The sequence below is a fragment of the Cynocephalus volans genome, chromosome 12 (genome assembly GCF_027409185.1).
Source record: "Cynocephalus volans isolate mCynVol1 chromosome 12, mCynVol1.pri, whole genome shotgun sequence".
In the NCBI taxonomy this organism is placed as follows: Eukaryota; Metazoa; Chordata; class Mammalia; order Dermoptera; family Cynocephalidae; genus Cynocephalus; species Cynocephalus volans.
The window spans coordinates 9,549,568-9,576,508 of record NC_084471.1 but is presented as its reverse complement, the minus strand read 5'-3'; the positions used below and the strand labels follow the sequence as shown (position 1 = coordinate 9,576,508).

At 40.4% G+C, this 26,941-nt stretch overlaps 1 protein-coding gene across 2 annotated transcripts in view; it reads left to right on the top strand.

Moving 5' to 3' along the window:
- Positions 1–7,821: 7,821 nt before the first annotated feature.
- The window catches only part of EP300 (E1A binding protein p300), a 73,307-nt gene continuing 54,187 nt past the window's right edge, over positions 7,822–26,941 (top strand). For both annotated transcript variants that reach the window (XM_063074706.1, XM_063074705.1), the window contains exons 1-2: positions 7,822–9,026; positions 24,084–24,721. In XM_063074706.1, the coding sequence (XP_062930776.1) occupies positions 8,933–9,026; positions 24,084–24,721 (732 nt within the window). In that variant the 5' untranslated portion in view covers positions 7,822–8,932. The remainder of the gene's footprint in view (positions 9,027–24,083; positions 24,722–26,941) is intronic.

Sequence of the window (26,941 nt, the reverse complement as noted above, 5' to 3'; positions counted from 1 at the left end):
CAGTCTGATAGGTCCACACATTGTGGCTATAGTTACCATGCACGGCATCAGCTTAGGGGGTACAAGGCATGGAAAAAACATCTTATTTGCATATCTGTCTCTTTTGTCATCTTTTGGAGCACCCTTTTAGAATACAAAGCACCAAATTTTAGGTCATCTTTTTTCTTATTCTGAAGTCAATCAGATTTTTATTTACGATACTGTTAACATATTTTAATGTTCCACTGAATATTACTGTTCAGATGTGCTAATTTATAGATAAGATACCTCATATTCCAGACAAAAAGCAGAACCTGTCTCAGCCCAAACTTCCTAACAGGCACACATGGTCCTTTGTGGTGTGGCTGGGCCCACTTTTTCAGTGTCCTGTCCTGCCTGGGCACTCTCACAGCCAGTGCTCCAGCCTTGGGGAACAGCATTCAGGCACCAATGTGACAGGCTTCTGCTCATGAATTATCCATCCTCCTTTGCCTAGAGGAAGCCTCAATCATTCTGGCCATAACTACTTATCTCTGCGAGTTTCTCTCCAACTAGATTGTGAGCCAAGAGGACAGCAACAGTGTCTCCTCCGTCTTTGAAACCATAGTGCCCAGCACAGTGCTGGACCCAAAGAAGATGTGTAATAAGGGTTGCTCAGGGTATAAAGAGTGAAGTTCCTGGTTACTTTAAGTTCTGCTGGCCCCATTCAGTCCTGATGGTGGGGCACCATGCCTAACACACCTACAAGTTCTGTGGCTGCTTTTGTGGGTGTGGCACTGTGTTTTAATTTTATAGAAAATATATTGTATGTGCATGTGTATGTGTTTACAAGTGTGTGTTTATGTATAGAACTTTTGTCTTCCTTTATTCATTCATTTATTCAACAAACACTCGTTGGCTATGAATTCTGTGCCAGTTCCTATACTAGATGCCAGAGTCTTGAGGAAGCCTACGACCTGCCCTAAGGAAGTAGTTAAGAATGCAGTAGAAAGACACTTGGATATAATGTTGGAAGAACTGAGTTCAAGCTTTCCTTTTGCCTCAGTTAGGAGTCTCATAAAGGATGTTTCACTTGCTTTAAAGCTCCAATTTCCCAGATCATTCACAAGTACAAATGCTTCTTCTGGTGTAATTACAAAGAATCCAAGTCAAGATTTCTGAGATCCCAGAAGAGAGAAAGGTTGACTTGCACTCTGATGGATAGGTAAGAGAGACCATGTCCTTTTCAGAGCCACAAAGTCCTTGTTGCTGTAGTAAAATAGATGAGGTCAGGACAGGGGGACCCACCAACCCAGACCAGATTTACAAATCAATGGTATACATTCACTTGTTCAAGAAGTTTGAGTTGAGTCCCTATGATGCATCAGGTCATGAATTAGGAGCTGGGGAGAGAGAGATGGACAACATGGTCACCTTCTCTGCTGTCACAAGGAAAGTCTGACAAGGACCCAGGAACTACAACAACAGTGTACAATGTGGGGTGATTCAGAAAGTACAGTGTGCCTGCCAGGGGATCTCATAGGAGGAGTTGGTAACCAGGACTCAGGGAGATCAGGGAGGGCTTTATAGAAAAAGGAAGGTGTAGGGCTGGCTGTTTAGCTCACTTGGTGAGAGTGTGGTGCTGGTAACATGAAGGTCATGGGTTCGGATCCTGTACCAGCTAGCCACCAAAAAAAGAAAAGAAAAAGAAAAGGAAGGTGTAAACTGAGACTTGAAGGGTGATCAGGAATTGGACAGGAAAAGGGATGGGAGTGGTGAGTGTTTCCAACAGAAGGAATATGTATGTGAATGTCCCAAGGACAAAGTGTGGCACAAACAGAATAGAAATAATTCCACTTGGCTGCAAGGAGGGAAGGTGAGAGAAATGAGGTAGGCAGGCAGGGCCAATTCCTGCACATGAAACTTTATCCTAACAGCAAAGAGGAACCACTGAAGGTTTTTAAAAAATCCTTTTTGATTCCGATTTCAAACATCACAAGAGCCTGGCTGGCCAGGTAGCTCAGTCGGTTACAGCGCAGCCTTGTGACACCAAAGTCAAGGGTTCAGTTCCCAGTTCGTCCAGTTGCCAAAAAAAAAAAAAAAACTAAATGAATAAATCATGAAAATTTATAATGTATGAGATGAAAGCTCCCCATAACACTTCTCTTACCCCAACATCCTTAACAGTTTGGTGCATATTCCCTTGGTTTCTAACCCATTACTATTAATAATTACATTTATAAAAGTAGAGCCATTCTATACCTGCAATTTACTTTTAATTGAAAGATAACTGATTATACATATTTGTGGGGTACAGAGTTGACTGTCAGTATTTGTGTACAATATGTGATGATCAAATCAGAATAGTTGGCATATTCGTCATTACAAAACGAATTCATTCTTTGTGTCCATTAACCAATTTCTCCCTAATCCCCTCCCCGACAATTTACTTTTTGCCCTTAGCAATATATGGATATCTTTCTATGGTAGTTGTATTACTCTGTTTACTGTCACTGACAACAGAATACCTGAAAGTGGGTAATTTATAAAGAAATGAAATTTATTTCTTACAATTCAAAGGCTGGGAAGTCCATAGTCCTGGGGATGCATCAGGTCAGGGCCTGGGAACTCCCTGTAGGGTCCTGTAAGTATCACATGGCTAGAACTGGCATGAGCAAGGAGCTAACCTTCTGTCTTACTCTTCTCATAAAGCCAACAGAACCACACCCATGATAACTCATTACTTCATGAATGGATTAATCTATTCAGGAGGGCACGTACCTCAGGATCCAATCGCCTCTCAAAGGCCTCACCTTTCAAATACAATGATTGGATTTCCCACCCTCTTAACACTGTTACAGTGGAGGTCTAGTTTCCAATACATGAAATTCTGGGTGACGCATTTGGCCCACAGCAGCAGTAAATATCTGTCTACTCATTTTTTTTTTTTTTTTTTTTTAAAAGATGACCAGTAAGGGGATCTTAACCCTTGACTTGGTGTTGTCAGCACCACGCTCACCCAGTGAGCAAACCGGCCACCCCTACATGGGATCCGAACCCGTGGCCTTGGTGTTATCAGCACCGCACTCTCCCGAGTGAGCCACAAGCCGGCCCCCTGTCTACTCATTTTTATCAGCACCACACTCTCCCAAGTGAGCCACGGGCCGGCCCAGTGTCTACTCATTTTTTAAATGACTGCACAATACCTCATCATTGTAAGGCTGTCCCATAGTTTATTTTGTATTGTGGTAATATGTATAACATAAAATTTACCATTTTAACCACTTAACATTGTTTTATATGGGCTAGCCAGTTAGCTAAGTTGGTTAGAGCCAGTTGTTACAACACCAAGATAGGGTTTGTATCCCTGGCCAGCCACCAAAAAGTAAATAAAATAATTGTTTTATACATTGTGGTAAAATACACATAACATAAAATTTACCATCTTAACCATTTTTAAGTGTGCAGTTCAGTGGTGGCATTAAGTACATTAACACTGTTGTGCAACCACCATCCCTATCCATCCCCAGAACTTTCTCATCTTCTCAAACTGAAGCTCTGTACCCATTAAACAATAACTCACCATTTCTCTTCCCCAGCCCCTGGCAACCACCATTCTACTTTCTTTCTCTATGAATCTGACTACTGCAGGAAACAGTATCAGTATTATACTACTCATATAAGCAGAATCATATTCATGGTTTTTGTTTGTTTGCTTGCTTATTATTATTATATATATTTTTAAAGATGACCGGTAAGGGGATCTTAACCCCTGACTTGGTGTTGTCAGCACCACACTCACCCAGTGAGCTAACCAGCCCTCCGTATATCGGATCCGAACCTGGGGCCTTGGTGTTATCAGCACCACACTCTCCCGAGTGAGTCACGGGCCGGCCCTGCTTGCTTATTTTTTAACCACTCACATACAGATGGGCTGTTAGTTTCTCCTTGTTTTGGTGGGGGGAAGGCTATCACAAAGCTGCAGGGAACATTCTCATATAAATCTCTATACACTTATAAAATGTGTTCTAGAGATTCTGGGATTTTCAGAGGCTATAACTGTTTGGTATGAGCCTAAAAGTTTGTACCAGGCTCCATTCTCATTAACAGTGTATAAAAGCCCCAATTCTTCACGTCTTTGGCAGTATTGGCTATTAAATTTTTTTAAGAACACATTTTCTTAAACATGATATAAATAAAAGTGTTCTTGCAAACACTGACAACATTCTGGAAGAGGACATAAAGTAATAATTCCTTGTAATGATGTGCTGCCACTTCCAACCCTGTCCACATTCACATTTGCAGGAGCAACCCAAGTGCACAACCCATCCTTCCCTTGACGACAAGTGCTTTGGCAAAAACATTGTTGAGGCCACACTTATACCCATCCTTTTAAGTTTAATTTTTGTGAATAGGTAGGTAATACTTCTACATAGTTCAAAATCCATTTGATTTGGAAGATAATTTAGGAAACAGAATCGATAGGACTTGATTCCATATGAGGGAGGAGGAAAAAGGAAGACTACGTGGATACATAGATGGCTCCCAGGTTTCCAGCTGGACAAGTAGAGGGACAGTGGAATTATTCACAGGAATGAGGAACACAAAACAAAAGGTGTAGATCCTGGGGGGAAGAGATAGAAATAAACTATGGCGATGGTGCCTGTGGATCATACATGTAGCGTCTTGACCAGTTGCAATTGATGGATTCACACTAGGTTAATGCCTTTCTCCTCCTATTCTTGTGCCCACTATCTAGGATTCTCCCCTCTGGAAATCAGGGCACCTGGGAAGCTGGAGTAGTTGTCAGAAGGTTGGGAGGTGAACAGAGAATATCTTAAAGGGAGTTAAGTGATCCTGTGAGACACTTTCTTCTGACTGTGACAAGCCAGTATGGTAGCCCATGAGCAACTACCCAGCACTGCTAAACTCCTTACATGCATTTTCATTCTAGTAGCTCTGAGTTACACGTGATCCTTTCCATTGTAGAACAAATGGTTCTAAACAGCTAGTTTTCTAAGCTCACTATGTGCCAGGCACTGTGATAAGCATTATCCACTTAAATTATCCTGTTTATAGTTTTTACAACAATATAGCAGGTCTAATCATGAAACCCATTTTACAGATGATGACCCTGCCTGAGTGCCATAGCTACTAAATGATAGAGCCAAGAATTTAAACCCAGTCCTGTCTTTTTTTTTTTTTTTGGCAGCTTGCTGGTAAGGGGATCCAAACCCTTGACCCAGGTGTTATAACACCGTGCTCTAACCAATTGAGCTAATCAGCCAGCCCAAACCCAATCCTGACTGACTTTAGCACTGTGCTCTTATCTGCCAGTCTCTGCAGTCTCCTGTCCCCTAGCCACCGGTAGACAACTTCTTCATGAATATATTCTTAATCTGCACGTAGCACCCCATAGTTGATTAATTTTTCATTTGACTGGGTTAGATGTAATCCAGGTTGGTGATTCAAAATCTTGTTTTTTTTTAAACCACTGTCAGTCTCACCTTGATTGCATTTGTGTAATCCCTATTTCCCCAGCCACTTCCAACCTGGCTGACTTCAGGCCAGGGTCCTGGGTGAAGAGCCAGAGGAGCAAATCCCAGCAAAAAGTACCAAGCATCTGAGTTCCCTATTGACAGCATAGCCTTTTCTCTTGGGCAGGTTCATGGTCTCTGACTCATCTTCGCAGAATTCTCTCATGGGATGTTCCTCAGATCTCCTCTGATCCACTTCTTATACCCAGTCCCACAGTATTTTTGGCCAGGTGGGCAGGGTATGTTTGAATACTGCTTAGACTCAAGCTGAATCCTCTGCAAAACTAAGCAAATCTTTTTCCTAAAGTCAGAAACTTTTTTTCTTAAGATGACTGGTAAGGGGATCTTAACCCTTGGCTTGGTGTTGTCAGCACCACGCTCAGCCAAAGGGAGCCACAGGCCGGCCCCTTAAAGTCAGAACCTTTTAAAAAGACTGGGCAAGCAACCTTCCTCAAGGAAATTACAGGCCAAGTTTCCAGGTGTCATCCACATTTCTTTCCTTTGTCCTCCTCACTGTAAATATGGGTATAAACTATTTAAAAAAAAAAAACTGAATCCTCCCTGAAGGCCAATCTTGACTTTATCCCTACAAGTTGAATCCATCCTGTAACAACTTTAAGATAAAGAGGTACTGTCCTTTTCAATTTGCCTGCTTTTCTACTACAGTTTGGATGAACTTGGACTGAACATCGCATGACAAAATTCATCATTGTAGGGCCGGCCCGTGGCTCACTCGGGAGAGTGCGGTGCTGATAACACCAAGGCCCCGGGTTCGGATCCCATATACGGATGGCCGGTTCGCTCACTGGCTGAGCGTGGTGCTCACAACACCAAGTCAAGGGTTAAGATCCCCTTACCGGTCATCTTTTAAAAAAAAAAAAAAAAAAAAAAAAAAAAAAAAAAAATTCATCATTGTTGGCAATTTGTATTGCTTCATCAGGATCTTCAATCCTAGGCTCTTAAGTTATTAATTCTCCCCGTCACTCATTTAGAAAACAAACAATAACAAAACCCAAAGTAAGCCCAACAATATGCAAACACCAACTAAGGAGCGTGAGGTATGAAATATAGGAAAAAGCTTTTAACCCTCTTGATAGATACTGGTTTCGAGATGCCGTTCGGAGTTAGTTACAACCTTGCCACCTCCTCCAGTTCCAGTTCACCCAAGGCCAAACACATGGGAGTCCTTTAACGAGTAGGAATGTGAAAGTGTGCTCCCAGCCTTGACTTACAAAACTGTATTGTCCCACACATCAAACTTTACATTCAAGCACTTCCCCCAATGGTTAAACTTTTGCCTTGTTCTTAATTACATTACCTTCAAGGCACTGCCTAAATGTGATCTTTTATTAAGCCGGTCTATTTGGGATGGATGGAAAGAAACATCTTAAAATGTCTTCACGTTCCAGACGTGTTCATAAGAATAGTTCAAGGCTCTACACAGTGACAGTGAGATCTGGTAGGGGCGTGTGGACACGTGGTGGGCAAGAAATGAATTTGGGTCTGGTCCTAAAACACCCTTCCACTACCGTGATTTTTGTTTTCTGGTTATCAAAGTAATACACGCTCGTTGTCAAAAAAAAAAAAAAAAAAAATCGAACAATTCAGAGAAAATGGAAACAACTCGTGATCAGTGTGATTTTGGGACGTGAACCGCTCTCTGTAGGAAGGCGAGGGGGGAGAGCTGAGGACGCACTGGGTCTCCGGGCAGGAATACAGGGCGGTGCGTACCCCCTGTCAGGTGGATTCAACCAGGGTTCGGGTTGAATTCAACCAGGGTTGAATAGGTGCTGCTCAAGGACCCGGGACGCGAGGCCGTCCCCACCGACGCTCCTATCCGGCCACCAGAGCCGTGACTTGGAGCCTTCCCCGATGCAGCTCCCCGGTTCCGTCAACCTGGTTCCCATCCGTCCGCTACGCAAAGACCCAACCCAGGCACCTTCCCCGAAACTGTCCACCGACTGAAAATAGATTCCGAATCCGCCCCCGACCCCCCTTAAAATCCTCCCCTTTAAAGGGAGCCACCGGGGGACTCCGGGGGAGTTTGCGGAAGCGCCAAACGCGTTGGGGCCCTGGGCGGCTCCCGTGATTGGACCCGGCCCCGCCCCCGGCTCTTCTTCCCCCATTGTGTGAGCGGCCTGGGCCTAGGCCCCGCCCCTCGTCCCCTCCCTCCGGAGGCCTAGCCCCGCCCCCTTTCACCCCCCCTTGGCTCATTTCCGGCTGCCGCTGCTACCGCTAGCCTGTAAGGAGGATTCGGCAGAGGGAAGAAACAACAGCCGCCATCTTGTTTGTGTGCTAGGCTGGGGGGGAGAGAGGGCGAGAGGGAGCGGGCGCGAGTGGGCGAGCGGGACGCCGGGCTGAGTGCGAACTGCGGGAGCGGGAGAGTGCGGAAGGGAGTCGGGCCGGAGAGAGGCGGCAGGGCCGAGACAGTGGCAGGGGGCCCGGGGCGCACGGGCTAAGGCGACCCCTAGCCCCCTCCTGCCCGCACACACCCCCACCGCGGCCCGGGAGCCGAGCCGGCGTCGACGCCTGGGGGGGACCATTACATAACCCCGCGCCCCGCGACGCCTTCGCCCGCCGCCGAGGGCGGCCCCGAGCGGAGCCCCGGGGGGCGGGCGCTGCCGGCACCTGGCCGCCGGGGGTGGGGGCCGTAGCGGCGGCTGTATTTATTTATTTTCTGCGGGAGAGGAGGGCGAAGGAGGAGATCGCGGCGCGAGAGGAGGCCGCCTGCGCCGCCGTCGGAGCGGGGCCTCGTCGGTGGGCTCGGCGTCGGCGCGGGCGGGCGGTGCTGTTCGGCCCGGCCCCCTCGGCCCTCGGGGCCGGCCGCCGTGCGATGTGAGGCGGCGGCGGCAGCCTGGCTCTCGGCTCGGGTGAGCTCTCCGCGGCCATTAGGGGCCGGTTCGGCGGCGGCAGCGCGGAGCGCGGCGGCAGGAGGAGGGTTCGGAGGGTGGGGGCGCAGGCCCGGGAGGGGGCACCGGGAGGAGGTGAGTGTCTCTCGTCGCCTCCTCCTCTCCCCCATTTTCGCCCCCGCCTCCTTGTGGCGATGAGAAGGAGGAGGACAGCGCCGAGGAGGAAGAGGCTGATGGCGGCGGAGCTTCGAAAGACCTCGGCTGGGAAGGGGCCGGCCGTGGCGGGCCGGGGACGGCGCCTCTAGAGCCGCGAGTTCTCGGGAATTCGCCGCAGCGGACGCGCTCGGCGGGTTCGTGCTCCTGGGCCCAGGCCCGGCCCCTCGCACTTGCCCCTACCTTTCCTATCGAGTCCGCATCCCTCTCCAGCCACAGCGGCCCGGCCAAGAGAAAAAGGAACTTCCCCCACCCCCTCGGGGGCCGGCGGAGCCCCCAAGCCCACCTCCGGGAGCGGGGCGGGGACCCCGGGCCGAAGAAGAAATATTCTGCGGATTCTCGTTTTCTTCGCCTGTATCTCCGAAAGAATTAAAAATGGCCGAGAATGTGGTGGAACCGGGGCCGCCTTCAGCCAAGCGGCCTAAACTCTCATCTCCGGCCCTCTCGGCGTCGGCCAGCGATGGCACAGGTTAGTCTCCGGAGCCCCCGGCCTTCCACGTTCCCCTTAATCTTTCCTGCTCGGTGCACCTTTATTCTTCCATATTTTTTTCTTTTCTCTTCCTAGCTCCCTGCTCCTTAATTAAATTTAAAGGTGTTTGAATGAGCTGATCGAAGACGTCCAATAGCCCAACCATTTTCTTTGCCTTCTGATAACATTTGTTGCAACACTGTCACATCAATGTGTGTTCTGGAATTATAGCTTGTAAGTGGGTGCTGTATAGAAATGGCCTTTATTATTGTTCCCATGCAGTTTAATTTTGGAAATGCCAATGCATTTTTGTGTAAGGGCTTTTATGCAATTTTAGTTTCAATTTTTTGTTGCTTTGGTAAATGGGGAATTGCGAATCTTTTCTCTTAATTGCACTTATTTTGTTTCCTCTACTTTTCACTCTTCCTTTTCAAGGTTTACTCTCCCTTGCACAAGATTTTCTGTTGATGAATAGAGTGTAAAAAATCTTGGTTTTATTTGTATGTGTGAGATCCCGGGTTTCAGGTTTCACGTGAAGTTTAACCACATTATTTTAACTTACCTACCGTTCTTAGCTTTTTTTTTCCTTTATTTGCTTTAAGAATCAATATGGAGCGCAGTTCATTTTACATCTCCTAGTTTGGTGTGAGACCAAAATGTCTGAAACTCTGAGTTTTCAGGTTGGAAGAGCAGAGGCATTTTCTTTGCAGTTTGTAGTCACTTTCTCATCTGGGGGAAAGAAAAAAGATAAACGATTTTGTGGAGTTATGTACCTGGAAATCAAGGTGAGAAGTTGAAAGAGTCCCAGTCATGGACTGCAAACGCAAACCAATTGTACAGAAGTTTAAAATGTACATTATGTTTTGTGTTTGTGTGTGTGTTTGTCTTTTTACACTTTAAACGTATTAGGAGATCAAGATTTCAGTTTAAAAGCTCTACGAATTCTTTTACTTCACGCACTTGTGGACTAGCCCCTTTGTCAGGAGAAATTCAGGGGGACTTCTCCATTCTTTTCTTTCCCTTCGTACAGTTAGTTAATTGGTGTTACCCTGATGGCCACCGACCTTCTCTTCTGCTGTCTTAGTTGTTTGAGATTCCAGGATAATGAAGAGGAAGAATGGCTGGCCATCTGACAGTCCACAAGATGTTTCCCCTTCCTAAGGAGCATCTCTTTAACTCCCTGAGAGCAAGCTCAACGTCATCCCTCCATCTGCCAGTGAGAGTGAATAATGGAGTTAAATGTACCATTTGAGTTTGTAGAGAACTTCTACAGCATGTTTCTAAGTAGGCCTCATTTCAGAGGGTGAAGATGGGAGGATATAGTAATGCTTTGAGTTCTTTGCTGTTATAAAAAAGATGTATCATGAGTTTCGATTAACCTGCAAAAATTAAGTAGGAATCTTGCAGTTACTCTACCAAAGACTTGTAACATTGGCTGTGCCTGAACTTTGAACTGTTCCTATTCCTTGAAGTTTCTGTAGTCTTCAGAGATTTATTTTAGCTTTTTCTTCAAAATTCATGCACATGCACACACGTTATTGTATTCCTTTGCATTACTAAAGTGTCATTCAAAAGGATTTTTTAGATCATCTTTAGACTCATATTCCCCTGTAGATTTTTGAGCTTTTTTTAAGTTTTTGTATATTGTGGTAATGGATTTACATTTGAGTTAGCCAGTGACTTGGAATATTGTAGGGAAAACTTTTTTTATATACTTTATCTTGATGAGTCCTGATTTGAGCACCTTAATCTTGGAGCTCTGTTGTTCAAACACTTCTGTTCAGGTGCACTACTGCATTTTCTGTATCTGATCTGTGTACTTGACTAACTTATGTAACTTTGGCTAACTTATTTTACTAGTATCTCAACTGTTTAATACATGAAAACTGTTTTGCTGCTTGAGATATCTTTGAATAACTATGAATCCTAAATGTATCAGGAGGGTTTTTATAATTAAAAAATCCTCAACATTGAGATTAATTCATTAATTTATAGAAGTAGAGTTTATCTTGGTTATTTTTCTCTAAATTTTGTTGTGAGGGTTGATTCTCCCCCTCCCCCGCCCCAATATCTCATCAAGATTCTACTCTAGGAATTTTCTGGTATACAGTTTTTAGTTGTAACAAGTTTGCACTTTGTGGGGGGAGAAGTGAGTATAAAGAAAATACTGTCCCTCTGAACTTACTTCCATTTAGGCACCATTACACTTTAATATTAAGTTTACAGGCAACTTTTAATGGAGTCACTTAACTTCTACAGCTTGATTTAGAGTTGTCACTTGGATATTTTGCAAATGTACAAGTTATTCCTTTGTATTTGTTTATGATTTTTATCTAGAACTGGTCAAAATGAGCCAAACATTTTAGACCCCCGAAACTTTTAAGTGATTTAGGCTTGCAGACTTTGTAAGTATGTGTCCCAAGAGTGTTTGAGTGTGTCAGCTTTGTATGAAAGAAAACTGTAATCCAGTGGGTTGACATGCTAAAGCATTACAAAACAAACGAGTATTTAAATCCCAACTTCTGAAAAAAAATTTTTTTTAATCTTTTTTTTTTTTTTTTTTTGGCAGCTGGCCGGTACAGGGATCGAACCCTGGATCTTGGTGTTTTCAGCACCATGCTCCAGCCATCCCCAGCTTCTGAATTTCTAAGGTTAGGCTCTGATGCAGAGTAAAAATGGCTCATTTATTTAATACTCAGATATTCTTCTTAAAAATTTCCAGGTTGATTCAAATCACTTGAATTAAGTTCTTTTTATGTGTTGGAATGAGGGAGGAAACGATATATTTTTTGCCTTTGCACCTTTATGTTCTTTTTTCAATATTTGCATTTGAGCCATTGAAAATTTTACATAGTTTGGTATGGTTAGGGCAGAACAACATTGGGTTTTTTTGTTTGTTTTTCTTTAAAGATGACCAGTAAGGGGATCTTATCCCTTGCCTTGGTGTAGTCAGCACCACACTCTCCCAAGTGAGCGAACCGGCCATTCCTATATAGGGATCCGAACCCGTGGCTTTGGTGTTATCGGCACCACACTCTCCCAAGTGCGCCATGGTCCTGCCCCTCAAAACAACATTTGACAAATGAAATGACTTTTTGTCTTACCGCTTCTCCCTCCAAAAAAGATCATAAAAGCCATTAGTAAAAATGTATTGGTAAAATTGTTGACCAGGAGACCAGAAAAGTTCATAACAGGTTAAGTCCTGAAAATATTTCTTGAACCTGTTTTTGATTATCTGAGAGATGGAAATAAGGATGATATGTTGCCTTCATCTCTCAGTGAACATGGTCTGTCATTGCTTTGTAAACACTTAATGCTATATGCACTTAAAGAACAGACTCTGGAAAGATGGGTGGTGGCAGGTTTAGGATCTGGCATAATTAAGTAGGGTAAAGATCCTTCTGGTCTTGGTACAGTTTTGTGACCCAGTAGGGTCAGTGTGTGTCAGGATTGGCTTGGGTTTTATGCCTTTTTTTGTTGGTTTTTCAGAGACACAGAGAGATAGTGTATAAAGTATACCTGCATTTTGACCACTAAATTAACGTACACGGTAGAGAAGTGGTAAGGATTTTTTAAATGTCACCTTTACTTTCTTAAAATATCATTGTGTATGTTAGTGATTTGTCATCCTAACCACAACATTTTCATGGAGGTCATTCCTTTTTCAGCTCTTAAACGTATGATATTATGTGTTAATTTTATTTTTATTTATTTATTTATTTTTTTTTAAGATGACCGGTAAGGGGATCTTAACCTTTGACTTGGTGTTGTCAGCACCACGCTCAGCCAGTGAGCGAACCGGCCATCCGTATATGGGATCCGAACCCGAGGCCTTGGTGTTCTGAGCACTGCACTCTCCCGAGTGAGCCACGGGCCGGCCCAGTTAATTTTATTTTTTAAGTGTGAATGTTTACCTTAGAGTTCTGCTTTTTCAGTCCTTCAGATGCAGCTCCTTGGTCTAGTGAGGTGTTAAGTTGCAAAATATTTTATCAAGTGCTTTAAACCTCTCTGGCAATTACTTATTCTCAGGGCCTTGTAAATTCATTTTTTAGGACTTAAAGAAGGTTGTCTGTGCTTGATAGTGAGATACAGTAACTTTTTTTTGTTAAGTTGCAAATATTGTGTGTTACAGTATAGGTGCCCTTTTCCAGCAGGAGTTCACATTCCGTTGCAGAGGTAGGAAATGTATGGGTATGTCCAGCATTCATAAAAAGGAAAAAATTGAAACAATTGAAAATTAGTGCATAGTGGTGTTTGTAGGCACATTAAGTGGTAAAATAGGAAAGGGAAAAAGAGTAGGAAGAATGTTGCAGAAACAAGTGGGAGTGTAAAATATTTCTTCCTGCTATATTTATGAAAACAGTTCAGGAGTTATTCTGCCAATTCATACAACCAATAATTAATGGAAAAGTAAGACATGCTTTTTTTGCATGTGTCCAAATTTTTTAGGGTTTCCTCCTTTGAGGATTTCTGAAGTTGAATTTAACATTGAATTTCGCAGGTAATTTTTTTCACATGAAGTATAGTAGTGTCCTGAAATTTTAATGGGATTAAAAACGTTTGAATATAAATACTGATTGAGGTGTTAAAGACTCTTCTGAGCAATTTGGATGTAATTTGGTTTTAGACTTAGCTTCTTTTTTATAAGTGCCCCAAAGGGCAGTTAGGAGTAATTTTGTTGAGTGAGAGAGAGATAGTAACACTACTGAAAAAAAAAAAAAAAAAACTGATTAAGAAAATGGATTTTGGAGTCAGACTACTAAGGTACAGATCCCCAACTTGCATTTATTAACTGTGAGCCAGTTACTTAACCTGTGTCTCAGCTTCCTCACCTGTAGTACCTACCTTATAGGGTTGTGGTGAAGAATAAATGATAATTTATGAAATGCTGAGGACAGTGCTTGCTGCTACATAGTATGTGCTCATTGTTAACTTTTTAACTTTACTGCTAAATATACCAAAAGGAAAGCAGTTTTGTAGGGTTTTTTGTTTTGTTTTAACAGATATATAGTAGAATTCATAGAGTTCGGAGAATAGTCTTAAGTAATCTTTATGGCGCAGTTAGTTTATACATCATCCACCCAGTGATTTTTTTTTTAGGAGTATAAGAATATGGGAGCGAAGATTAAAATAAGAATAAAAAGTACCCTATATGCTATCACACAGAATGTCTTAGGGTTTTGGGGGGTGGGGGGCGCCAAGCTGGCCAGTACAGGGATCTGAATCCTTGACATTGGTGTTCTAACACCATGCTCTAACCAGCTGAGCTAACCTGACAGCCCAGAATGTCTTGTTTATATAAGTAATTCATATGAAAATCCAGCAATATTTAGGGCATAATGAGAAATTGAGAAGCAGATTGTTCTCACTGGAAATGCTCAAGAATAAGAATGGCTTTTTGCTGAAGGATTGTGTGATAAAGCACTGTTTTTCATTTGCTTACCTGGGTCTTTAAAGAAGATTTTCTTATGAAGGAGGAAAAAGAAAAGTTTTAACTTGGTGTGCCTATATCTCATTTTAGCCAACAGATTTTGAATACCTACCAACTGTTAGGCATTTGGAATGTAAAGATGAATTAAGGTGGTTTCTGTTCTCAAAGCCTTTAGGGATCTTGTGGGGTTGGTATACATGTACACACAATTTTCCCATAAGTTATGCTCAGATAAATTTTTTAAATGTTTTGGATGAAGGTAGAGGATAGGGATTATTACTGACAAGGGTGGATTTGGAGTATTGGTGGAAATGATAGCTTCTCTGTCTAGGATCCCCTGTAGGCATTCCCTAGGAGCAAACCTCAAGGTTTGCTCAAAATCAAGAAATATTTAGTGATAGTTAAGTTAGCATGCAGTTTAGGTTTATTATAAACATGTCATTGAGTTGATTATTGTTGCGATTTTAATAAATAATAGTGTCTTCATTTTGTAGTTATTTTCACAGCAAGAAGTGTCACTATATTGATAAATTAGTAAACAGCCAGGCAGATAGTTGACCTTGATCAGTTAGTTATAATAGCACTCCATCTCTTTAAATTTTGAGACTTAAATGTGTCAGGGTTTAAGACTAAACTTCAGATTAATCACTTCCCAAAACGTAGGCACATCTTTTGATGTCATGGCTGCAGGACAATGCTAAGAGTGCATGTTTTGAAATTTGCTTGCACTTTCACCTTTTGACTCTATTGGATTTCAGAATTCATCAGCTGCCAGCATGAATAGCTAGCTATGTGATCCTTTATAATTGATTATTACCTTCGATCCAAATTTGTATAAACTCACAGGTTTTTCTAATTGTTTTAGAAGTCTTAACTTGTCTTTCCAGCATGAATATCTCATTTTAATTTTCATAGTGTTCCTTCAAATTACGTAGTTTGAAGTGTTTGTACGTCCTTCCTTCCTTGACAGGTGGATTGTTTACATTAGATTAATATACTATTGTTTTATTTGTTTATTTTTTATTTTTTATTTTTAAGATGACCGGTAAGGGGATTTTAACCCTTGACTTGGTGTTGTCAGCACCACGCTCTCCCAAGTAAGCTAACCGGCCATCCCTATATAGGAATCTGAACCTCTGGCCTTGGTGTTATCCGCACCACATTCTCCCGAGTGAGCCACGAACTGGCCCCAGTATACTATTTTTTAAATAAAACAATGAAATGGAGGTTAGAAAAGTTATTTTAGCCTGACAGCTTTGTGAAGTTTGCAGAATTGCCTCATTTGTGTTACAGTGTTTTAAAGTTTCATGCTTTTTAAGCATCCACTGTAAGAGCAGGAGAGCCCCAAGCCAATAAGAACAAGAGATCTTTGTGAAATTGGTAGTTTCAATGTTTAGCCAAGTTGTTATCAGAATTAACACCAATATGTAGATTTGACTTTCAGCCCTATTCTTGTTTTGTTTTGAAATCCCAAATCCCTAACCTGGACTAGGAGCTCTGAATGTACTGATCTCTGCCCACCTCATCACTCACTTTGCTCTCCCTACTTTTTCTTTCAGTTGCTGAACTGGCTGAGTGCTTCACCCCCTAATCTTGTTCTCTTTCCATTCTTCTTCTATCTCCTGCTCATCTTTTGACCTCACCACTAGGTTAGATGAAAGAAATAAAGGTTTTGAGATCTGGAATGTCCATTCTTTTAAAAAGCTTTTTAATGCCACAGAGAAAACTAGCTGAGGGAAGGAGAGGCAATGGATAGATTCTCTCTTCTAAGTACTTGAGAATTGACTAGTTCTAGTATTATTAATATGGGTATTTTGCTAATGAACAGTTTAAGAGCAGAATTGAGTTGATTTGACTTCAGCTCACCTAAAGTTCAAAATAAGCATGTTTATTCAACAAATAATGTATGAGCTTTCTAAGTGGAAAAAATGTGTAAGTGGAAGAAGTACTAATGTAGAAGAACTATTTCAATTTTAAGTTAGATTTTGCATCCTAAAACATTTTCTTTCTTTTTTTTTTTTTTTTTTAAAGATGACCGGTAAGGGAATCTTAACCCTTGACTTGGTGTTGTCAGCACCACGCTCTCCAAATTGAGCCAACCGGCCATCCCTATATAGGGATCCAAACCCGTGGCCTTGGTGTTATCAGCACCACACTCTCCCAAATGAGCCACGAGATGGCCCCCATCCTAAAACATTTTCTGATTTATGCTCAGGTAGTGCAGTGTTTGGGATCATATTGCTAATCCTAATTTTGAAGGTTGTGCTTCGTTATTTGTGTATTTCACGGTAGGTAATATTTTGTCTAATTTCTCATATATTATGGAATTGTCTTGATCTTTTGATTTTTGTAAAAGCTAAGTGAGCTGAGTTTATTTTACGAAGGATTATATTGTTAAATTTGTGAGGACCACAAACAACATAGAAGACACCAAGGGTGACCTACAGAATCAGTATGTAATAATGAAAGGATATTTTGACTCAACACTAGTTTCCCTCGTGTTTAATCCAAACTCGTTTTCATTTAAATTGTCACATTTCTTTTTTTTTTTTTTTTTTTTTTTTTTTAAAGATGACCGGTAAGGGGATCTTAACCCTTGACTTGGTGTTGTGAGCACCACGCTCAGCCAGTGAGCGAACCGGCCATCCGTATATGGGATCCGAACCCGGGGCCTTGGTGTTCTCAGCACCACACTCTCCCGAGTGAGCCATGGGCCGGCCCAAATTGTCACATTTCTAATACATGGTCTGTTGGGTAAACCATGTATTACTCTCGACTTTTTGAACCAGATATAAATCCATCCTTTTGGTCACATTTTACATCACTGTTTGAGCTGAATGTATGCTCAGATGAAGAAACATTTTACTCAAAGTCATTTAGTATTTGAGCATCATTAAAAGGGTAAGGGAACTTGTCAACAAACCATTTGGTAGAAGTAGCCTGCTCATGTTGATTGGCTGATACTTTAGTAAACAGGAAATGTCTTACTGGAGATAGTGAGTTCATTCATTTCAACAGTCATTTGTGATATTGTTTTGTAATATTTGCTATAGAGTTGTTAAAAGTAATGGAATAAATTTCAGATTTATAAATTTCTAATCAAACAGAAAAGGGGCAAAATTAAACAGATTAGATATCTAAGAGCTCACCTTATTATCTAGAGAAAAAAACTTGCTGTCTTTTACTTTCTTACTTCCTACTTCTCAAATCACTGCGGTCTGGCTTTTGCTCTAACAACTCAACTGAAACTGCTTTTACCTAGATTACAAGTTATCTCCTGTTATCTACATTCAGTGAGTTCTCTTTGGAGCATGACACACCACTACCATTTTCTCCTTGGAACTCAGTTTGCAGGATAGTATTCCTGGTAGAATGGGCTGAGGAATATTAGATTTTAGCATCCTTTGTTGGTTAACATCATTGTAGGTTATTGACCCATAAATACTAGTGTTGCTGATGGTCTCCTTGGTGGCCCTTTCCTTTTCGCCTCATAAATGCTGTTTGATAAACCTTACTCTATCTAGGGCCCATGACTCCTTCATACAGACCTCTTGATGTTGTAGGGCTATTAATTAGGTGCTTACTGGACATCCCTATATAAGTACTCTACAGAAGTATTAAGCAGTGACTTAAGTTCCACATTCTTCTCTCACATAGCCATGTATTCTCTGATTGCCTAGCTGGATAACTTACCACTACTGTATACTCTTTGCTTGTCCAATCAGAAAGTTAGGAGTCATCCTTGTCTTTTTATTTTCTATTAACTCCCTTCCTATAAGAATATAAGAATATTGGACTGGGATCCAGGGGATTTTAATAAATTCCATAATCAGTAACAAATTAGTATTATTTTAGGGAAGCCAGAGTTTTTGCATCAGCTACTGTATCTATAAAATAAGGGAATTGGTAGTTTTCAAACTTAAGTACTCTGTAGGAGAGGCAGAGTTGTAAGAGGCCTGAGTAGGATGTATCCCCATTCCCCCAGTTCTTCTTCAACCAGCCGTGTTATGCTTTTTGTTATGTCTGTGCCTTCAAGTAAACATGGAAACAAATGGTACTGGATGATCCTTAAGAAGACTTTGCTTTGCCCCGTATGGTATATAACTTTTAAAAAGAGAGTTAATAATAAATTTACACGTATATATTGCTTTAGAATCTTTAAGAACCATCTCATTGGTTCTTAAAACAACTCTGAGGGAAGTAGAATAAGTTTTAGTAACTTATGATTGAAGAGGTAACTTAAGCTCACAGTTGGAAAGTGGCATTTACAGTGAGGTCAACACAGCTTGTAGAATTGGGTTTTTTGGGATTTGGGAGTTTTTTGTTTTAGTCGATATAGAGTTGGTTTTGAATTCAGGTCTGTAGACTCCATGAGCATTGATTGCCAAGTTAGATATTGCTGAGGACATTTGGGAATCATTAATGTCCAGAACTTTGAGGCACAATCAGAATAGCTTAGGAGTAATAAAAGTAGGACTCTAACTTGATAGTCAGCGATATCAGATGAAATAATAGGGTCTGTTTGATCACGGTTCAAAGTATATATTTTTTATAGTTTTCCAAATTTAATGTACATAATAGTTGAAAATGAAAGTTTTTAGAGTTATAAAGAGACAAACCCACATATTAAAAAAAAAAAAAAAGATACGATGTGCATAGTTGAGGTTGTAACAAAGTGTGAGCCATCTTGGAAAACAGGAGTATTGGGATAAATCTTTGAGTTGAAACCTGAGTGTGGATCCCTTGCAATGGTATCTCCTGTTAGGTCTATTGAAATTCAGCTCAGGATTGCCGTTAAAGAAAAAAGAACCACCCTAAGGCCTACCACTGTAAACCGTCCTTTGCTTCAGAGTAGAGCCTAACTCTATGACATAATGTGAAGTGTTTGCATAAACACGAGAACAACCAAGTACAGTAGATCTGGCTGTAGTACAGGTTAAATTAAAATCCTCACTGTAGGGCCGAGCCCGTGGCGCACTCAGGAGAGTGCAGCGATGCTCCCCCAGCGGGTTCGGATCCTATATAGGAATGGCCGGTGCACTCACTGGCTGAGTGCCGGTCACGAAAAAGACCAAAAAAAAATCCTCACTGTATGGCCTTAAGTAAGATTTGTATAACGAAGCTGATTACTCCTCCATGAACTTGTGCATATGTCTACTATTTACTTCTGAGATTGTTGAAAAGATTAATGAGGATAATGCATGTGGGGTCCAAAGAACAATGCCTGACACATTAAAAGTGCCTGATAAATGTTTGCTCTCATTTTTATTAGGCAGCCTTTCTCATGATAGGGTAATGAGTCTGTTGAATAGTAATAATAATAGTAACATGTTTATAGTGTTTAGTATGTACCAGGCACTGTTCCAAGCACTTTACATATATTAACTCATCTAATCCTCACAAATAGCCTATGAAATAGGTTCTGTTATTCAGAGATAGAAACTAGGTTATATTGTATGTTATTTATTTAATTATTATTATTATTATTTTTTATTTTTTATTTTATTTTTTGCAGCTGGCCAGTATAGGGATCCAAACCCGTTTCCTTGGTGTTACCAGCATCATGCTCTCCCAAGTGAGCTAACCAGCCAGCCCTATATTGTGTGTATTTTAGAATCATCTTGTGTGGTTCTCTGAAAACTGTTAGGATTTTTTTTTTTTTTTTAAAGATGACTCGTAAGGGGATCTTAACCCTTGACTTGGTGTTGTCAGCACCACGCTCTCCCAAGTAAGCTAACCGGCCATCCCTATATGGGATCCGAACCCGTGGCCTTGGTGTTATCAGCACCACACTCTCCCGAGTGAGCCACAGGTCAGCCCCTAAAAAAAAAACTGTTAGGATTTTGATTGACAATGCATTGATTCTATAGATCACTATTGGGGAAGAATTGATGTCTTTAATACAGAGGATTTCTATCCAGGTGTTTGGGATATCTTTCTTTTTGGGAGGGGGGATATCATTCTATTTATTTAGGCAGTCTTTTTTTTTTTTTTTTTTTTTTTTTGTAATTTACACATATTTTATACATTGTCGGGTATTTTCCTAAATTTTTCCCTATGTTGCTATAAACGTATTTAAAAATCATTCTAACCATTTGTTTCTCGTGTACAGAAATGTAGTTTGATTTGTTTATGTTGTATATCCAGTCACCTTGTTAACCTCTCATTATTTCTAATTTGCTTTCGTTTTGGGGGGCAAATAATAATTGTATATATTTATGGGATTCAGTGTGATTTTTTGTTATTGTTTGTCTTTAATTTTTATTTTTTTGGTGGCTGGCTGGTACAGGGATCTGAACCCTTGACCTTGGTGTTGTAAAATGGCACTCTAACCAACTGAGCTAACCAGCCAGCCCCAATATGATGTTTTGTTATATTTGCTTTGGGTTTTCTATGTCAACAGGTATATCATCTGAAAAGAGTAAGTTTTGTTTCTTCTTTTCCATTTTTTAACTTGTATTATTTTTTTTGTATTATTACTCTGGCTAGAAACTCCAGTACATTGTTGAACAGAAGTGGTTGTGAGAGTCTGTCTTGTTCTGATACTGAAGAGACTAATTTTGATGTTGGTCCATTATGAGTATTTTCTGTCAGTTTTTTGGTTTTGGAAGAAACTTTTTATCATATGAAGAAATTCCCAATGTTGGCTTAGAAAATAAAATTTCAAAAAAGAAAAAAAAATCTCCGGTTTCTGGATTGCCGTAGTGTTTTGTTTTTATATTGTCATTGGGTACTGAATTTTAGCCAATGCTTTTCTTGCGGTCACTGAGATGAATCTTATATTTTCTTTATCCTTTGATTTTATGGGGAATGACATTTATAGATGTTCTAATGTCCCCTGGGTTCCTAGAATTATCCCTTTGATTATAATATTACATTTTTTAAGAGACTTATGAATTTGGTTTGTTCTTTTAAGGATTCCTTCTTTTGTGTTCATGAAGATTGGCCTGTGGTTTTTTTTTTTTCCTTGTATTGGCCATGTGTAATTTTTAGAATATTCTTTGTTTTCTAGAAGAGTTTGTGTGTAAGGTTGAATTGCCTTTCCTCAAAAGTTTGGTGTAGGATATGCCTGTAAAGCAATTTAGATATGGTGCTCCCCCCCCCCCCCCCCCCACCGCTCCCGTGGCTGGCCTGTATGGGGATCTGAAATATGGTGCTTTCTTTATGGAAAGATTAACCAAGAATTCATTTTCTCTAATAGTAATAGGATTAGTCAGGCTTTTTATGTCTCTTTTTAAACCTTTGTAAATGGGAAATTTCAGTTTAATAGAATAGTATAAAGAACTCCCATGTTCCTATTTCCTAGCTCCAAGTTACTAGTATTTTGCACTACTACCACCCCACCCCCTTTTTTATTACAGTGCACATTGTAGAGGGAACCCCTCTTTTTCTGCTGGAGTTTTTTTGGTTTTCTTTTTGTTTTTATGCAGCTGGCTGTACAGGAATCCAAACCCTTGACCTTGGTGTTATCAACACCATGCTTTAACCAAGTGAGAGCTAACCAGCCAGCCTAGGATATTTTAAAGCAAATCCTGGCCATATCATTTCACCAGAAATACTTCAGTATGTATCTCTCAGTAAAAAGGATTTATTTTAAAATTGTTACTATGTCATTATCACACTCAACTGAATTAATTTAATATCACCCACTACTCAGTTGATGTATATGTTTCCTGATTCTCATTTCAAAATGTGTTTTTTACAAAAGTTGGTTTGTTTAATCAGCATCCAAATGGTCTATACAGTACATGTGTATGATCAAATCTCTTTAAATTGAGTTCAAAAAAGAGTTGAATCTCAGAGCCAGCCCGTGGCTCACTCGGGAGTGTGTGGTGCTGATAACACCAAGGCCACGGGTTCGGATCCCATATAGGGATGGCCGGTTCGCTCACTGGGTGAGCGTGGTGCTGACAACACCAAGTCGAGGGATAAGATCCCCTTTTACCGGTCATCTATTTTTAAAAAAAAAGTTGAATCTTTTTTAAAAAAATTTTTATAACCGTCACTCCCATTCTCCTTTTTTCCTCCCTTTTATAGCATTAATTTGTTGAAGAAACTGGGACATCCTATATTTGTATAATTTCTTTTTGATTAAGGTTTATTTTCTCAGGAATTTATCCATTTTTGTCTGTTGCCATTTTTTTCATAAAGTTGATTAATAGTATTGCTTTATCTTTCTTTTTTTCTTAACCTTCCCAGAAGTTTATTTTTTATTACTCTTTTCAAAGAACCAGCTTCTAGCTTTGTTATACCCTCTTGGTTGTATCTCCATTTTCTCTTTCATTTATAATTGTTTTTATCTGTGATCATTTTCTTTCACTATTCTCTTTCTAATATAATAACATGGATGCTTAACTCATTGTTAGCCTTATTTTCTAACATAAACCTTTAAGGAGAGGGAGGCAGACACAGATAATGTCAGTGACAGGATAGAATGCTATAAGAATAGGAAGGACACACAGAGGAAGAGTTATTGTTTAGGAACCAAGGTGAATTGGATCAAGCAGATCATTAAAGCGATATCTTTTCTTCAAGGGATGGACTATTTTTTGATAGAATAATCAGCTATAGATTCATCTATGTATAATTATTAAATACCCAGTAATGCCTTCTAAATGTGAAAATTACTTGGAGAATTAAAAGGAAAGAAAGCTCAGTTTATATAATAGGTTAATACTGTCGACAGGTCAACCAGGAGCAATTTTGCCCCTCTAGGGTACCTTTGGTGATGTCTGGAGACATTTTTGATTGTCACACTTGGGATACAGGTGCTATTGGCATAAAGTGGAGAAGTCAGAAATCAGCTGAGTATCTTACAACACACAGGACAATCCTCTTCCCCCACAACAAAGAATTATCCAGCCTAAAATGTTAAGTGACAAGGTTAAGAAACTCTGTATTAATCTGTAATTTCCACCCCCTTTTTGGCAAGGGTGGGGTGGGGATGGTTTTTGTGTTGAAGGAGCCAAAGGCATGGTTTTGTACCCTATTATAGCTAGATTTTGGTTAAGGAAAACTATGTGAAAGCAAATTCACTCAGCCAATTAAGGACCTACTTTGTGGCAGACACTGTGATAGGAACTTGGTAGAGTATAGTGGACAGCCCCTGTTATCTGGAGCGCACAGTGAGTGGATGTTCTACAAATGGCAGATCTTTTTTAATAGTTGTCTTTCTTTATGTATTATAATATTTTAAATCTTTGTTTTCATCCTGAATTCATTTGGTATATAGATAAGTTATTTTAACTTCTAAGAAATTCTGGAATATCAGTACAACTTCATTGCATATCTTTTTTTCATGACTGTCAGTATAACTTTAAGCAACTCACGTAATGTGTGTTGTATTAACACTTAACCCTTTTTTCCTTGGTCTTATTTTAGGTCCAGTTCTTAAGTGTTTAAACCTGTTGGTATAACCAAATATCCCCCCAATTTTTTTTTTACGTATAATATACATATATTTTTTTTTTAGTGTAACATGAAAAACTGCAGTACAAATAACAGGTAGTAGTCCATGGAGTGGGCTTTGGAAGTGATATTTAATGCTTATCAAGAACAAAATATAGAACAGTTTCTGATTTTGGTTCTGTCAGACTTTAACCTTTATCTTTCCTCTTTGCTTTTAGATTTTGGCTCTCTATTTGACTTGGAGCACGACTTACCAGATGAATTAATCAACTCTACAGAATTAGGACTAACCAATGGTGGTGATATTAGTCAGCTTCAGACAAGTCTTGGCATAGTACAAGATGCAGCTTCTAAACATAAACAGCTGTCAGAGTTGCTACGGTCTGGTAGTTCCCCGAACCTCAATATGGGAGTTGGTGGCCCAGGCCAAGTCATGGCCAGCCAGGCCCAACAGAACAGTCCTGGATTAGGTTTGATAAATAGCATGGTCAAAAGCCCAATGGCACAAGCAGGCTTGACTTCTCCCAACATGGGGATGGGCACTAGTGGGCCAAATCAAGGTCCCACACAGTCCACAACAGGCATGATGAACAGTCCAGTAAATCAGCCTGCCATGGGAATGAACACAGGGATGAATGCGGGCATGAATCCTGGAATGTTGGCTGCAGGAAATGGACAGGGGATAATGCCTAATCAAGTCATGAACGGTTCAATTGGAGCAGGCCGGGGGCGACCAAATATGCAGTATCCAAACCCAGGCATGGGAAACGCAGGCAACTTACTGACTGAACCACTGCAGCAGGGCTCTCCTCAGATGGGAGGACAAACAGGATTGAGAGGCCCCCAGCCTCTTAAGGTAAGTGCAGTTTTGGGTTTTGTGCACAATCTGTACGTTTGAGTATTGGAGTGATGGAGGGAGGGCTTGAGGTCAGTTATTCATTTATTCTTTACTGTTTTTGTTTAATCATCTTATATTGTATAGCATTTCCTGTGTGTTATATGCCAAGGATCTACTGTGTTTTCACAAATTGTAAGAACCTCTTAAATTTAAGTAAAACATTTATTTTACAACTGACTGGTATTCTATACCTTCATAGTTTGTTCCAAATGACTGCCAGCTAATTACTGTTCTTTCTGGCACAAGTATTGGAATATTTTCATCTCGTTTCCAAGCCCAGTTTAGCCTTGTAGCCACCTTATATATAATTTTGAGATAGCCAGCATTACACTGTCTTCAGTTAGAGACTTTGTTTCCACTGCTCGGAATGTCCCTGATTTTTAAGGGATAAATTTATCTATTCTAAGAAGTTTATCACATGTTATTTTTCTTTATTAGGTGATGGAAATTAAGGTACTGTGAAACCTAAACTAACATTCCACGTGTTTCAGTTAGCCAGATTTTGGCCATTGTTTGAAAGGCTTTTCCTTTTTAAAAAGCCCACTTTCTTAGCTTTATCAAGTAGAGAATGTTAAATGTATTTTTTAAAACCTTTTAAATGTGTACTCTGTATACATGATTAATACATTATAAGCACACATTCTTTGGTGCTTATTCTTCCATGTTTTCCTTAGCATATTTTATCCCCTTTTTCTTATAAAGGGATGACACTGTAGTTGCCTGTGCCTGGCATTTAATTACTTGTTGAATGAGAGATGGTTTCACTTGTAAGATGATATTGGAGATGGGTAAAATTTTCAGAGTCAGGAGCAAGCTTTTTTTTTTTTTAAGATGACTGGTAAGGGGATCTTAACCCTTGACTTGGTGTTGTCAGCACCACACTCACCCAGTGAGCCAACCGGCCATCCCTATATAGGGATCCGAACCCATGGCCTTGGTGTTATCAGCACCACATACTCTCGAGTGAGCCATGGGCCGGCCCCAGGAGCAAGCTTTCTCTGTAAGAGGGATAATTTGGCCAGGTATTAGGACTTCTGTGTTCTTGCAAGTATATATTTAAGACATAGGGACAAATTGAGTGGGGCGACTAAGGTCACATGTAGCTATAGGAAAGCCCTTAAATATTTTTTTGCTACATAGTAAAGAATATTGACAGCTCAGTTTAGGAAAGGATTCTATTTAGCCTCCCTGTGCTGTAGATTATCTCTTTCTGTCACTTTATTTCGTTGTGTCAGTGTGGTTTACTTAGAATATTTGAAGTGAGAACCAGTAACAAGGTAAAATATTTATTTATTATGTACCTGTTTTAGGCTCTGAGAACATAGCTGTGAAGATATAAAGTCCTTGCCCTCCAATTTTTATATTCTAGTGGGGAGTAAAGGGATGACAGACAATAAACCTTCAGTGACTGATAAAATATTTACTGAGTCCTAGCTTTGGTGCTGCAGATAGAGTAGTGAATGAACTTATTTTCTATTGCACACATGAAATATAAATTTATAGTATGCCAGGTAAGTGCTATGAAGGAAAATAACGTAAGGAAAGGCTCACTGGGAGAATGCCTAGGTTGGGGGTGGGACATGGTTCTAGTTATAATCTAAATCACAAATTTTTTGTACCGACATTGTTTCAGGGACTTCAGTATTTAGCAGTGAACAAGGCAAACAAAAATCTCTGTCCTTGTGGAGCTTATATTTCGATGGGACGGGGAAATTCAAATATAAAAATTTTATTATTAAGTGATATTTTCTTATTGTAAATGAGCCCCACCTATGTTGATACTTGGAAAGTATTTACAGTAGTGCCTGATAACATAAGAAGAGATCTAAATGTTTATTTATTTATTTTTTTTTTTAAAGATGACCGGTAAGGGGATCTTAACCCTTGACTTGGTGTTGTCAGCACCACGCTCACCCAGTGGGCAAACCAGCCATCCCTATATGGGATCCGAACCCGGGGCCTTGGTGTTATCAGCACCGCACTCTCCCGAGTGAGCCACAGGCCAGCCCCAGAGATCTAAATGTTTAATAAATAAAAAAAGTTTTTAAGTCATAGGGGTTTAGGATGAGATGATACCCATGGTTGCCTTTCCACTGTACCAGGTCCTAAAATTATGTTGTAGAATTATATTTGTTACATTCCTTCCAGAACTCCTTTTAAGAGTTCTGGTTTTATTTA